At 50.4% G+C, this 14,427-nt stretch overlaps 7 protein-coding genes across 7 annotated transcripts; 3 read left to right on the plus strand and 4 right to left on the minus strand.

The window, feature by feature from the left end:
- Positions 1 to 539: 539 nt before the first annotated feature.
- MRS44_011326 (uncharacterized protein) lies at positions 540 to 848 on the minus strand (the record flags this gene model as incomplete). The annotated part of the gene is made up of 1 exon (XM_046280987.1): positions 540 to 848. The coding sequence occupies one exon, from the start codon at positions 846 to 848 to the stop codon at positions 540 to 542; it is 309 nt and encodes a 102-aa protein (XP_046134970.1).
- A 2,591-nt stretch (positions 849 to 3,439) lies between these two features.
- MRS44_011327 (uncharacterized protein) lies at positions 3,440 to 4,345 on the minus strand (the record flags this gene model as incomplete). Its single annotated transcript, XM_046283369.2, has 3 exons — positions 3,440 to 3,631; positions 3,681 to 4,077; positions 4,125 to 4,345. The coding sequence occupies 3 exons, from the start codon at positions 4,343 to 4,345 to the stop codon at positions 3,440 to 3,442; spliced, it is 810 nt and encodes a 269-aa protein (XP_046134969.2).
- Positions 4,346 to 4,796: 451 nt separating this feature from the next.
- Positions 4,797 to 6,524, plus strand: MRS44_011328 (uncharacterized protein; the record flags this gene model as incomplete). Its single annotated transcript, XM_065619697.1, has 1 exon — positions 4,797 to 6,524. The coding sequence occupies one exon, from the start codon at positions 4,797 to 4,799 to the stop codon at positions 6,522 to 6,524; it is 1,728 nt and encodes a 575-aa protein (XP_065475769.1).
- Positions 6,525 to 8,057: 1,533 nt separating this feature from the next.
- MRS44_011329 (uncharacterized protein) lies at positions 8,058 to 8,591 on the plus strand (the record flags this gene model as incomplete). Its single annotated transcript, XM_065619698.1, has 2 exons — positions 8,058 to 8,130; positions 8,179 to 8,591. 2 exons carry the CDS (start codon positions 8,058 to 8,060, stop codon positions 8,589 to 8,591), a joined length of 486 nt encoding a protein of 161 aa, XP_065475770.1.
- Positions 8,592 to 10,623: 2,032 nt separating this feature from the next.
- On the minus strand, positions 10,624 to 10,983 carry MRS44_011330 (uncharacterized protein; the record flags this gene model as incomplete). Its single annotated transcript, XM_046275740.2, has 1 exon — positions 10,624 to 10,983. The coding sequence occupies one exon, from the start codon at positions 10,981 to 10,983 to the stop codon at positions 10,624 to 10,626; it is 360 nt and encodes a 119-aa protein (XP_046134966.1).
- A 732-nt stretch (positions 10,984 to 11,715) lies between these two features.
- On the plus strand, positions 11,716 to 12,441 carry MRS44_011331 (uncharacterized protein; the record flags this gene model as incomplete). The annotated part of the gene is made up of 1 exon (XM_046283368.2): positions 11,716 to 12,441. The coding sequence occupies one exon, from the start codon at positions 11,716 to 11,718 to the stop codon at positions 12,439 to 12,441; it is 726 nt and encodes a 241-aa protein (XP_046134965.1).
- A 557-nt stretch (positions 12,442 to 12,998) lies between these two features.
- Positions 12,999 to 13,657, minus strand: MRS44_011332 (uncharacterized protein; the record flags this gene model as incomplete). The annotated part of the gene is made up of 3 exons (XM_046268992.2): positions 12,999 to 13,388; positions 13,442 to 13,521; positions 13,579 to 13,657. 3 exons carry the CDS (start codon positions 13,655 to 13,657, stop codon positions 12,999 to 13,001), a joined length of 549 nt encoding a protein of 182 aa, XP_046134964.1.
- Positions 13,658 to 14,427: the final 770 nt, after the last annotated feature.

Genomic DNA, 14,427 nt, shown 5'->3' on the forward strand with positions numbered 1-14,427 from the left:
CACACGCTGGATCAAGACAGAGAGCGGTTGGTTCAATAGTTTAACTCATTTAAATTCATCACGCTACGCTAAAAGCAGCTTGGCCAACTGAGAGCCTCACTGGGTCTCGGTTAAAAGAGGGCCTTTGTTCCTGGTTCCAATGCCGGTAGATGCACCGGTCGTTTCCCAATCCCAGCAATCCTAACAATACAATGTACATGGATGATTCTGGAAGACAGAATAGATCATGTTGACCTGGAGTCCCTCGGCCGCATTCAAGGGCCAAGGTGTCTTTGGGTCCTGGTCAACCTGTGTAGTGCTGGTGGTGTTGGCGGGAAGTCTCCCAACCACCATTGCCGAACGTGGGTTGATATGATGGGGTAGATGGGGTATAAGTCGGATGAGGTCGCGGGTATTATTCCCATTCTCTTCTTCGTTCAAGGCGTTCTGGGAGGATAGGAATCGCCTGATGTTGGATGGTTGGGTGCTTGGCATAGCCATGCCCAGTGGGCGAAGCATCATCCTCTGTGGGATAGCTGCCCAAAGGAGACTGACACCATTTACTCAGACCAGCGAGGGGCAATGGCTGGCTCGAAAACAGATGTACCCAGAGGAGGCTCGCGAGATGTGAAGGTCGATGTGGAAGGAGAGCTGACAGCCGGAGCGGAGGCCTTCCCAGTGGGGGCCGCGGGGGAGACAGTCTCCGCACGCCAGAACTTGTCCATGATGGGGTCGTGGACCGCACCCTCACGGCCGTTGGCGGCATCGGGGGTAGTGGTGCTAAGGCGTCTGGCCTGATTGACGCTGAGACGGAGAGCCCGAGGGGCAGCGACGGCGGTGCGGCAAAGAGTCTTGACGGAGGAGTTCATGATGAATGATGTGGTGACTGTGGTCTGTGTGTGTAGTGTAGTGTGATCAAGTGTCGATGTGGTCTGAGATAAGAACAACTCAACTGATCGATAACAACCATGGGCATGGACATGGTTAATATACCTGTGCCAATAATTGAACCTCTCGGCCTTGTTATCGGCTAATGGTTCTTTCGGATCAATGGAGAGCAACCCTTCTTGGAAACGTCCCCCGCATTATTCCCCGCACCCCAACCATGTCATGCCATGCCATGCCCATGCCCATGCTTCCCCATCTCCGACTCCGGGGTTTCCGAAGTCGCTTTAGCCGACCCGGAAGAGGCGGCTCAAATCAGCCCATTAACACGTGACCTCTCCGTGAACGGCGCGGAGCGAGCAAGGCATTCGGCAACCGGATTGTGTGGGCGATATGAGACGAGAGTTGAGAAGAACAGGAGATTATTACGTCAGGGCTGAAACAACAAGACTCCTTCTATCCATTCATGAAATAGGAAAGGGAAAAACAAGTTCAAGCGTCAACCAAGTGTCGCTGCCTCTCACCTTCAACCAGCAATACCGCCACCCCATACATCAACATCAACAACCGGTGAGATGGCCGAGTTGGTTATGGCGTCAGGTTAAGGTCACCTTAACAACCTAAGATTCCTGATGGAGCAATCCTCCTGGGTTCGAGTCCCAGTCTCATCAAGTTATTCTTTTTGCCTTTCTTGAAGAAAAATGCCTCATTTGCGGCAACGGAACAAAGGGGGTAAATTGGCTCCACTGGCTGTGCCACAACATGGTGGATCTTGGCATGGCCGGAGAGAACTTCGAATTCATTTGAGCCATCTTGGGGTATTCCCAGCATTTGTTTTTTGCCTCTATAGAAACAAGCAAGTCATTGTACAATGCGAGTGTACTGACCTTACCTCTCTCTTTTGATATATCTTATTTTTCATGCTGCATATATCGCGTTGTCCTTGGTGCAATACCTGCTGTGTGAATCTGCGGCCTACCCTAGATCAAGGGCACGAGATGACAAGGCCCAGGGCGGAGCCTCATGTCTAACCTAACCACAAAGGCCCTAGTAAAGGTAGAGTTTCTCAAGGGACACTCAATGGACAGAAAGTCATCGATCTGGCAGAACCTTCAAAAAGACCCCTTCTTGTGTTGTTGTCTCGTGATGGCAAGACTCGGTTGGTTATACCTCGTGCTCCGTCCGCCTTTCAACACAGCACACAAGTGGGTATTCACAAAGGCTCCATTCCACGAACACCGACTCAAGAGGCCTTTTCTCGGTATTCGGGAAGTGCTATTGCCACCAGTTTTGCCGAGTAAAAATCCAACTTTGCCGCTTGCAGGATTGACAGCCCACCTCTGCTGGGTCTGTCTGGCCTGGATAACAAAAAGGAGACCAGCCAGATCGAGCCGCAAAAAGACATACAACAGCGGGGATTCGCTGGTCGTCACCGACCCAACTACTAATCCGCCCCTCACCGGCTTGACTATGGGAGAGCGGACGGGATCCCGTATTTTCCGGTGGGTATGGTCGTATGTGCTGGGCTGAGTCTCTGAATCGCCTCTGAATCGCCTCACGGCGAGGATGGCGACGGCTGGGGAGAGACTGTGCGGAAATTCACGCTAAACCTGGACAATTATACCTTGAAAGAAGGTAACAACCTCCTTATAGTATGATGCATTTAATTGATTTGAAGACTAAGTATTAATGTATATCTTGGTCCTTCCAAGATGCGCTACGGCTCTTCGTCCTTGAGAGTATAGAAAGTGAATTACAGCCACGCCAAGACAACAAGGACGCCGTCATCGTATAGGGGTTAGTACATCAGTTTGTGGTCTCTCGAAGCACTGAAAACGCAAGTTCGAGTCTTGCTGACGGCAAATCATTTCTTTTTGCCATTTGCCATGGATGGTCTTTAGCTTTTGCCATGCAGGATCTTGGTGTCATTGACCGCCAGCCCTGACAGTTCAGGGGATGTTTCCTACGCCCTAAATAAGAATGTTTGTTACCGAGCTCTTCTATTGAGTGGAACATGGTTATGAGAAAAGTGACGTGGATGCAAGGGCTTGTTGGAAACCGATTTGTTGGTGCCATCACCATTGCAGATTGATACTGGGAAGAGGCCACTTAACCAGCCGGAGAAGCATCGTCTTGTTGGCATAGGCTGAATCGCCGGGCATAAAAACTGGATTGTTGGCTTGAGTCAATGCCAGCAGGCCAGTTGCCATTCCTGATACGATGTTGTCGATGATCAAATATGACAGACCTTGGAACTCACATGACATGATGACCACAGGCATCTTATTTGTCCACGAGAGTGACATATCATGGACAGCATACATGAATACCACAAAGATCCTGTGTTACACGCGATTGAGTGAAAGGCTTGTTCTCCAGCTGCCCGCTGAAAACGTAGGTAGTCTAGTTGCTATGCGCCAGACCTTCTCGCCCTTTGGGGGAGGAGGCACTTCTTTCACAGTATTGTGACCCAGCAGTTTAAATGTGATTTAGAAGATCAGAGTCACGATGCTACATCGTCCAGTGATATACAATACTTCACGAATTACAACAAGTTCACCAGCTGCTCCCAGTCCTAGACAAACGAGGCATATCCCATCATGAGAAGAACAGCAGCCAAAGCACCCCTTCCCGTATTTGAGCCCTTCAAGCAGCTGCTACCAGAAGTTGTCGTCGCAGCAGTAGCACCCGGCCCAAAGGTTAGAGTGGTGGGTGGAGCATCCCCAGCGGTAGTAGCTCCCGCGGTTACTGTGACTGGGCCCTTGTCCTGCTTCACCGTTAGTGCGACATACACAAGACCAGCTTCTCACGCTTACCTTTGACGTCTCGAAAACTCCAGTGGCAGCTGCACAGTTTTGGTACTCCCATATGTCTTTGGTAGCCACACTCGTTCCGATGCAAGACTCGGGCCCATCAATGATACACACCGAGGCTAGAGACACGATAGACTCTTGGCAGCGACAGCTCGTGAGATCTGCTCCTTTGGTGTACTCGGAAGAGCACGAGGTGATTGACTTGGTCATTTGTGCACAGCTCTCAGCAATAGTCTGGCAAGTGTCTTCGTCCAACGTCCTCGTCGCAGCGATTGCCGTTGGAGTCGTGATGTCGTCTGGGAGATACGGACCACAGGCATCCTGCCAGTTGGCGATCTCGTCCTCAACGAAACTGTCGTATGAGTTGCCCAAGACGCATTGCCTGAACTCACCCTTGCACCTGAAATATTTAGTCAAGTCGTTAACAATGCTAGCCACTGCACTCACCCGACATAAGCATCGAGAAGCTCCTGGGTGCAGAAGCAGTCAATGGTTTCTTGCTTTGGCTTGTTACTGCATTTCCTGGCAATCTCGTCGGCCTTCATGCAATTTGGAAATTCGGTAATATCGCCAACACACTTCGGCGGCTTGAAAACAGCTCCATGGCATACAGTCAAGGAGCTCAAGACAAGAGTGAGGGCAACAGCTGGTCGAGTAGAGAGAAGCATCTTTGTACAGTAGGGATACGTTTGCTCAAAACCAGTATTGCAGAGCTTACCCACCTTTATCTTCCAAGTTAAGGACAAAGAGTCAAGGCCGAGGCCGTTCGGGCCAAAAGTGGCTTGAAGCCATCGTTCAGCCATGGTCGATAGTCAAGGCTCCCAGGAACTAAGGTGGAGTGGCGAGCCAATCATGGCTGGACAGCCTCAGAGCTAATCGTACTTAGCTGAACACTTCCGTCACGCGGGGCTCATGAAAAGCCTCCCAATCTGCCTTGTGAGGACGGAAGAAGCCTTTAGGTAGGACTCCTTTTACTCTTTGTTAGCGTAGGGCAAGCCTGCGCTAGGTGAGGCTTGGCTCGGCGGTCGAGCTGAATCCTTGTACAAATATGCCGTCGCTCTGGGAATGTTCTCGGTGTGGCTTTGAATCGTCCTTCTACCGACTTCTTCGACCGCTGTCATGTCTGGCCAAGGCCGAGAATCTTCTCCCCAGCCCTACGGGTGGTTGTCCGTCTGTCTGCGATGGCCATCCCTCCTAGCCTTTTCCATCATCAACATCGCCCTCATCGCGACCGTCATTGCTTTGACTATTGTCTCTTCTCAAAATGATGGCTTTGTCACGGTTCCATCCAGCAACACCGCCAAGGATGGTGAGGTCGGCGACATTCCTGATACTCCCTGGAGCTTGGGTATACTCTGGACATCACTCCCCAGCTTTGTCTTCTCTCTTTTCGGTGCCTACTGGGCCTGGATAGCTGGCTCCCTTGCAGAGCGTCAACCCTACGTCGAACTTCGCAAAGAGGGTGGCGCCGACGCAAGAGTGTCGATTCTCCTCGACTACCGAGTCGTCGCCAGCATCTGGCGCTGGTGGGGGGCCTTTCGAAAGTCTCACTACATGGTCGGAGCTACTACTCTGCTCTCCGTGTTTTTGACATACCTTGTTGCGCCATTCGCTGCACGGCTGTTTGTGTCGCAAGTCGTGACAGTTTCGAAGTCGCTCCCTATCGTGTACAATCAGACGTACACGGTCGACGGCATCGATTCTACTGTCGATTGGCGCCCTGTTTTCGACACCGTCTCCGCTACGCGTCTCTACGGGGGCAACAAGATTGCCTGGACGGACGATGAGCGCGCCTTTCGCCCGTTTGATGCCGACTCGAACCTTGCCACAGGGACGAGCATGGCAGCAAATACCACTGCTTACTCGGCCTACCTCAACTGTGAGCTTGTAAAGGACTATTCAATCACGTCAAGTGGGAGTTCGGTTCAAGTCTCTGGCAATGACAGAGGCTGCAGCTTCAAGCAGAGTTTTCCCACCTCAAGCTCGCAGGAGACATACTTCAAAACCACAGTCGAGTTTGGCTGCTCCGCCAAGGCATATTATAGCCGTTTGGTGTTTACTGCGGCCAAGTACTCCTCTTCAGCAAAGAACAACCTCAAGGACATCAAGGTCATCTCCTGTGCAACTGGATACCGCCAAGTCGCCGGTACCCTGCGAGTCTTGCCGTCAACAGACGCCCCAGTCATCCAATCATTCGTCGAGACGGGTGAGCCGAATACCAGCCGACCAAAACTTTGGAGAGTTTTTGAGCAGGACATCTTCGGGGCTGTGACCTTCAACCCAAAGATGAAGTGGTCAACTACAGACCTAGGGACTTTGATGCTGTATACTGCCCAACGGGCACGGCCGTCGGATCCCCTGGCAACAGATGTACTCATGGAGGCAATTCAGAGCGTCTTTACAGCCATCTACGTGAATGCGGTTGCGGTTCATGGCTTCGAGACGCTCTCGGAGCCCGAGAAGGCTACGGGCTCAGGCTTTGTTCCCACAACTCGACTTTTCGTCGTCACCTGGGTTGCTGGCATTATCGTAGCATTTCTTGCCATCACCCTCTGCACCGTTGCCGTGGTCCATTTCCTTCTGCGCGACGCTCCATCAATCTTATCAGAGGAACCGCAGGGTTTGCTGTCCATGGCTGCGATTCTTGAAAAGAGCGACCTTCTTCGCGTGGCTTCTGAGATACGCCACGACGTCGGCTTCGATGGAGAGATACGCGAGAGAGCTAAGGGACAGTCCGAAGTGAAGGACAGGAAGTGGAGAGTGGTGAAGCATCCTGAGACTGGGTACTGGGTTGTCAGGGCGGCGCGGAATGTCGAAATGGGGGCCGCAGAGGGTCTTTTGAGCTGAACGCACATGTAACGAATTGAACTAGTTCATTGATTAAGCTGTTCACTAACTCTGGTCTTGTTCATCCCAAACGGTGATGCTGTGTACAAAGGCCCATCCCTATCGCGCCCAAGGCCTGTGATAGCTTGGGTAACAACCTTCGGCCCCCAAACCAGTCATCGCGACCGCTAGGCACAGTTCCAGACTATCATCTGATGAGGCTGAAGTAATTCATGCCCAAAGAACCAGTTGGTTCAGATGCGCTATGTCTCATAGTTAGTCAATGTCTGTTGAAGTAGATATCGCAAACATGTCCAGCTAGGTCAGGGGCGGCAGCAGCTGGCGTGTTCGCGCTGTTCTTTGTTTGCCTAGTAGTACAAAATGACATATAAACACAGACAAACCAGCCTCCTCGTGATCCGTTGTGTAAGGGCTGGCGATGTTACTGATTCTCTATCGCCCTTCTCACTCACCGAGCGTAGGAGAGCTGGATTATAAAATCTCGTCGCCGAGCCCTAAAACCTATCCTCTCCTTTCCACTCAACTCAAACAACAAAGCATCCTGAATCAAGATATATTGCGATGTGTGTAGTCACCAAGTACTACTATTACTGCACCAAGTGCGGTCACTGCCTCACCAGTCGCCTCAAATGGAACCACTGCCGCCACCCCGGCGAGCCCAAGAAAGGCTGCCGAATTCAAGAGGTCGTGGGGGAACCCAAGTACCTCAACAAGAACTATTGCCGAAGATGCACCAAGTACTTCGTTGGCGACCCGCATCTTCTGGATCGACGACCTTGAGCGCGATAGGGTCGAACGTGCATCCAGCCTCGAGCAATGCGACGACACTGAGAGCGACAGCCTTGTACCAGAGAATGCGAATTTCCATAGGCCTACTAATAGACTGAATCTCGCATCGTGATGTGGTTTTCAATGCGGGACGGCCGTCTTTCGACTTGAGGATGTCAGGCATGAAGTTTGGAGTTTGGAATCAGGGAAGCACAGCTCATCGTTTGTAGATGAAGCAAAAGAATCAAGGGGGGATATCAGCCTACAAGGTTGTCAATCAAAACCATTTCACAATTGATATTACATCTACTGGTATTAAACGTCCCATGGATCGCGAAACGAAAATAGTGAATGTCGCCCGACATGATTTCCTCTCGACCTCTTAAGATCAAGCATGTCCTTCATGATTCCCTCTTTTCTGGCCCACACTTTGTTTTTCCCAGGGCCATTCCACCCGTGGGTAGCAAACCCACCAGTCCTTCCTACTCCTATGGGTAAAGAGGCAATGATGGTGAATACTCGTGCTCATTGATTGTCTTTGTTGTCTCGTCAAAGACCTCGTGTACGTGTTCGTGGTGAACGTCGAAAAGTAACTCCCAAAGAGTAAGGGCATGTGAATGAGTGAACACCATGTTTTCTATTGGTGAACCTGAAGTTATAAGTATAAACGTTCACTTTCTGCCGCCCCAGCCTGGTATTCTTGGTTGGCTACCCCTTTCTCAGTCTCACCCTATTTTCTTCGCTATTTGTGACAAAGTAGTCGCCATGCCCCAAAAGAAAGAAAAATCATCTGAGCGAACAAACAGAGCGGGAGAAAACAAACAATGGGTCCGAGAGGGTAAGCATCATGTAACTTTTGCGGATGAAGCCGCTAATGTTGGTCCAGGGCCGTATCCTCCTCCACCTGATGATGAGAACAACGCAACTCAGACTGACCCATCCTTCGAAGCCAAGTGGAATGCATTAGTCGAACAACATCGTGCTGCACGTCATGCTTTACACGAGATAGAGAACAAGATGTGGGAAATGCAGTACAGTCGCCAGCAGATGTCGACAGAACGGCCATCGGCCCATCGTCCACAATCTTCGCATCCTAATAGCCCGAATGCTGATAGTAGAGGAATCCTAAGTGAAGCCCTGGGGCTGTATAATGATATGGCAAAGTTGGAGATAGCGCATCAGGAACAGGTTGATTTGGGGGACATTGATTTGGAGGAACAACAACGAAGAAAGGAGCTACAGCAAGCACAGAATATTTGGGCCAGGTTCGATCGCCACAGTCAGCCTCGACATAGATAAACTAGGATGAGGCACGAGTGAAAGCCAGCAACGCAAAGCTAGGTGTAGCAAATGACAAGCAAGACTTTGGTGCCTTTTGTAGACAACGTTGGCAGGCTTATTGATGACATGATCAGATCATTTTCAACGATAGTTTGACCGCGAAGGCCTGCGCTGCATCTACTAAGCCAAATGGTTCAATGAGGTACCACGACTCAAGTCACACTTGGAACAGACTCAGAGCGATTGAAATTATGAGAGACCCTGCGGACAAGAGTAGCAAGACGAAACACTGTTGATGTCTTGATTGGATACGGGACACCCTGACATTCACCGCCCTTCTCAGTCTGACAGGTGCTCTCGAACTAAGGAAAATCATCTGCGTCGACGTTGTCACTATCGACTATCTGCTGACAATTTGAGAAGGCGTAGACGTATAGTGACCATGCAGAGACCTCTCCACTTTCGTCTTCAATAGTCTTATTCAGCAGCTCATACCGAATTTGGGAGTAATTCGCCTTGGAGCCAAAGTCGTCGCGATTTTGTAGGAGCCAATTGACACCAGACGACCTGTCCCCGAGGGGTTCCAGGGCTTCTTGGAATCAGGTATCGTTGGATTGCGAAAAGATATCCGTGAGGTTGAAGCAGGTAAGCTCTGTTGGGATGCTAGATGTTGTGAGAATGATACCTTTTGAGGTATCTTTGGTCTGACAGGACTCTTCCTGGTCGTTTGTAAAGAATGCAACAGTCAAGTTGTCAGCACTTCATCCCAAGAATTAGTTGGGATTTAGATGTGCAGGAAGCCAATCAGTTTGTTCTTACCCTCCCACATCTTTCACTGAGGCAAAGAACAGCAAAGACGAAATCAACAAGACTGCCAAAAGCATCGTGACGGTATGGTGCATCCCTCTCGACACACTTCAGTCGCTGAGTTGGCGGTGTGCTGCAAGAGGAGCGTGGTATTATGTTCGAATAACACACGGGCAACCAGCAGTGCAATAGCAGCAAATGCTTTATACGGGTTGGTGGGCCACTGATCGACTCAATCCAAGCCCGCCTCAGCGCTGTTACATGCGTCATAATCTGGCGACCTCCACTGCGCAGCAACCAACAGCCTCTGCATGAACCACAGCGTCCCGGGCTCCCCGACACTCTCTAAACGAGGTAGGCTTGAAATTAAAGTCAGGCTTTTAATGCATTTCGCAACCAACTGGATCATCCTTCCCGAATACAACGTGGTTCCATGGCTAGGAGCTGGATCAACAAGCTCATCCCTGCCGTAGGATTCCCAGCCCCCAAACCCAACCAACGAGCTTAGAGTAACCACGCCACTGTTCAGGGAGGCAGTGCAAATCCGAGTCGCCAGTTGCCACGCGACGGTTTCAAGCCATCATGTTTTGAAAAGATCCTTGAGCCTTCAAACTTTAATAGAGATACAGTACGTGTTGTGAATGATAGTGAGGCCATTGGTAACGTAGTGCCTGACACAAGGGTTGTCAAGGAGCGTGCTGGTATGGCTCTGGTGGTGGTGAAAGTTGACTAGAAGACACTTCACTTCAATTTTCTTACTATCTCATTTCCAGTTTAGATACCTTTTCAGTCATCAACGGCTTCAGTGTTGCATCTTGTGTGAAACCAATCACGACTCGGGCCAAGCAGCTTGGCATTACTATGTAACTGCTCGTGAACGTCTCCACTTCGCTCCAAGACCATCAAGTTCCTAAAGGGTGAATTAACCTCCTAAACTACGGGCTATCGATGGGCGATGATTTAACATTTTCCTTCAGGACTTTAATGGCCCTGGTTGTTGTAAATTCTACTTCTTTTCTCCAGGCGTCAAAGGAGGCGTCGCGCACGTGAGAGAACGCGCAATGAGGGTTGTCAGACCTGCAGCCATGAAGAACCGTGGCCCAGACCTCAAAGTTTTATTTGTGCTCTCATTTAAAGCGTGTATTTCCTCGAGCATCTCTTCAACCTCCACGACACCTCGTCGCGGCCCCCGCCTTGCGGGCCACAAATACATCGTGTTTCGGTTCGAGGCTTTGGACCGTTATCACTCCTTCTTTTCCTTCTCGAGGCGCAGCTGCCACAATAGCGCCAATCCTGTAGCAATAGATCCTGTTCCCTCCCAAATAGACGCAGCCTGCCAGCCCTGGACCCAAAATATTGAGGCACTGAGCAGTCTCATAGGCACTGACGCAGCAAAGAAGGCGGTGTTGTTTTGATAAGCGGCCAGTGAATAGTATATGCCCATGCCAATGGCCGCCAAGGCATTTCCCCTAACTGAAGGGAGGGCCGCGAGAGGTAGATTGAGAAATTCGAGCGTGTAGCTGGGGTTGATGAGAGTAGAGACGCCTGAGACGAAGGCTGACACCCCAAACGCGGTGACGGTGATTTGTACCGGCGAGACCATGTTGATTCTTCTTGAAACTACAAGAGAAAGGTTGAGTGATGAGATTTATTGAGTCATTAATCAGACGCGGTTGGTTACATGAAACCGTTGCCGCGTTTGCCGTGTAGCTCGGACAAACGCTAATCCGCCGTGGACTCGTCAGGAGATCGACCAACACTCTGATTCCAGACCTCGGCTTTGAGTTGAAAGCCTTGGCTCTGACATTCTATTGGATCACCGTTGAAGTGGTGTCACTATCATCAGCTCGCTTTCGAGCGCCTTACTATACCCATTAATCATTTGGCCAATAGAGCAACTGAGATGATGGAAGGAAAAATAAAACATGGCCGTGACAACACAACAAGTTGAACTTGAGTTTCCACACACCCTTCGCTGCAGAAATTATGCATATAAATACATTAAGCATTTTCATCTGTCGAAAATTGCGAAGCGAGGCTCGTTGGAGTGTTGAATTCATTCGGCTAGGCATGCTGTGCTGGATGGTCGCTTGATGAAAGTGTGTTTAGTTCCCTAACAGCACGAGGTCGAAATTGCCATGGGTATTAATGGACTAGGGATTTGGGCCTCTCAAACTCTCTTGGAAATATTTATTCACTAGTCGTTTGATCCACCCTGATTTTTTAAAGGCTTTAGAAGCCAATTAGACTGAAAAGTCGGGATCTCGTCTTGCACTCTCGGTAATTCGCTTAGCTTGTGTAGGGTAGGCCATGCTCGGCTGTGGGAGTTATCGTCATGATTATCCAAAAGCAGGATTCATCATCCAGCTCAGCCAATAGAATGCAGCGAGGCGAATGCTACGTCATAAGCCCCATGGGCTATAACCACCGGTCTGAGCACTGTCTTTTCAAGCCACATTCAAGGATTATCAATCCATTCCGAGCACCGCCTGTTCTCCGAGCCCCCTGTACTATGGAAGCCTTAATTTCCCAGGTGTTAAACAAGTCTGGCGAAGAGACGAAAGACCAAGATGGCGATCAGCCATCCACCAAGGAGAGGCTGACGAAAGAGATCCAAAAACGCATCGATGAAGCCTCAAACTTGCAGGAAAAGTCTATCCAGCTTCACGAGCAGGCGGATAAAGCCGAAGATCCGAAAGTTGCCGAAGACTTAAAATTCCAAGCTCGCGAAACGGACAAGAAGGCAGCCAAGCTGATGAAGACAGCCGAGCGACTCGAGGCAGGATGGATTCAGGGAGGCGCCTTTGGCACTGGAATCGGTGCTGGGATTGCGAGCGGCATCGGGGTCACCGTTGGAACTTTGCTTACAGGGGTCGTTGCGATCCCAACGTCGGGCTTGGGCATGTTGATAGGGGCTGGAACGGGCTTGGTTCATGGTCCCTGGGTTAAGTTTACGGAGGCTTTCAGCAAGGAAGAAGCCGACTCGATTGTACAAGACGCTCAGAAGGAAGCCGACAATATCATCAAGTCGGAAAAGTCGGAAAAATCGGATGAGTCGTGACCGCTACTGATGCTGGATGGGATTTGGGATGGAGCGCTGGACAAAACATTCAGACTGTATTGTGATTTTTGATGAGCGAGACTGCAACAACATAAAATTGGCGTATATCTACTTTTGATTGAGAATAGATTGCATGGCGAACCTGCACATCTTGGGGCCAGAAGTGAGCGGGCGAGTGGCGAGCGTCATCAATGGCCACGGCCCAATGTGGCAGTTTCTCCATTGCATTCTCATGAAGAGCGTCGACTCTTGTCTCATGGATATGCTAAAGGTGCTGTTCATATCAGCATCTTCTTAAATGAGTCCCTAAGACGAACAAATAATCACTGTCTTGAATCCTCGTCCTTCATGAAACATATCAAAGCATCGCATCTGACTTCCCCTGCCAACATGGTTCTGTTTGCCACCCATCACGACTTGCAGTTGTTCCCGAGCATCCCGGCATGTCGAATACTATTGACAGCGTCTTGGGTGGGAGTAAATAGGCGAATGGAAAGGCTCTAATCGTTGTTTTCCGGAATTGACTCGGTCGCTTTCTCGATGATACCCGGCAAGCTTTACAGCTCCTCATAATCCTCAAATCGGTAGCCTCCCTCAGGCACATAGTGCAGTGTACCGCGCGAGAACTCGGGCGTTTCTGCCATTGAATCACTTTCCACGCTGGTAAAGATGATGGGCCACATCTGTCGGAACCGCGTCACGAATGTCATCTTCTCGATCTCCTCCCCGTTGATGGCATGGATGGTGAAGCTAAGCTTGTGCTCCTTGGAAGAGTCCTTGGGAGTTGAGCAAGAGAACTCCCACGAGGATTTGGCCCACGTTTCGGGGTCGAGCATGATGGAGCCTTCTCCGCATCCGTCCTTGTCGATGGCAAGAGACTGCATAAAGACCTCGACCTTGGAAGGATCGCAGACTTGATCGGATTCGGTGAGATCGACGCGGATTGTCTGGTTTGACTATCTATCAGAAATTGTATGACTACATGGCGTGGGGTACTTACGGGCTGGTAGTTCCGGTCCTTAAGATCAACGGCTTTCAGAGTCACCCAGACCGCTGGGGACTCGGATTCCTCGTAGCAGTCTTTGCCGAATGTTAGACAATGCTGAACGACAGTAAAGAAGGAACTTTGATGCTTACGGAGGGCTTTGCAAATGTCAAATGCCGCAATGGGCGACGTGAGCATGGCCGCGACGAAAGGGAGGGCAAGGTAACGCATCTTGGCAGTTTGTCTGGAAACAGTTGTGCACAGTAGCTGGGTGGATTGAGTCAAGGAGAAGATATTGAATCGTCGATATAAAGCTACACAGGATGTTTTCTTGAATGGCGTAGAGTATCTACTTATATAGCAGACGCCCGAGATATATCGGGCCCCGACCCGAGGGGTCTGGTTACGAATGTTGAGCTTGTCTATCTCAAAGGCATGTTGGTCGGCCGGCACCATGACGCGTCCTCAAGACCAGCCTATCAAAAAGACCTGAGAGATGCTCTGCAGGGGAACGATTCCTCTCGGCTGTTGCCTATCATAGAAGGCCCACGAAGGACTCCTCAACTCACCAATGACAGGGCGTCAGGTGGTCTGCTCACTGACGCAACTGGACGCCCAGAATTACAGGTGACGCCAAGGTAGTTTCAGCCACAAACTGGGGTAACTGTTTACGAGTTAAGGTAGACGAGAATATGGGGTCATGCCAGGCAAAGATGCGGGGGAGTTTCCGGTGTCTGAAAAAAAGCGGCGCACCTTTACTGAAATTATTTTTCAGCCCTATCCTTCCCTATGTCATCGTTGAGTTGCTGAACAGCTTGCATTTGTGGAAGAGACAAAGGAGGGCGACGTCGCCCTCTGCAGGCCTGGCTTTGATCAGCCAGTTGGATTCCTTGCATCGTGGCTTCGGCAGGATGATGACCCGTCTCAGCCCTGAGGCAGCTGCAGGAAACGAAGATCAGACCACCCAGAACCAATAACTTGACACGTTGCCACTGCCCAGA

Source organism: Fusarium solani (assembly GCF_023522795.1).
Source record: "Fusarium solani strain SB1 chromosome Unknown bctg00000007, whole genome shotgun sequence".
Taxonomy (NCBI): domain Eukaryota; kingdom Fungi; phylum Ascomycota; class Sordariomycetes; order Hypocreales; family Nectriaceae; genus Fusarium; species Fusarium solani.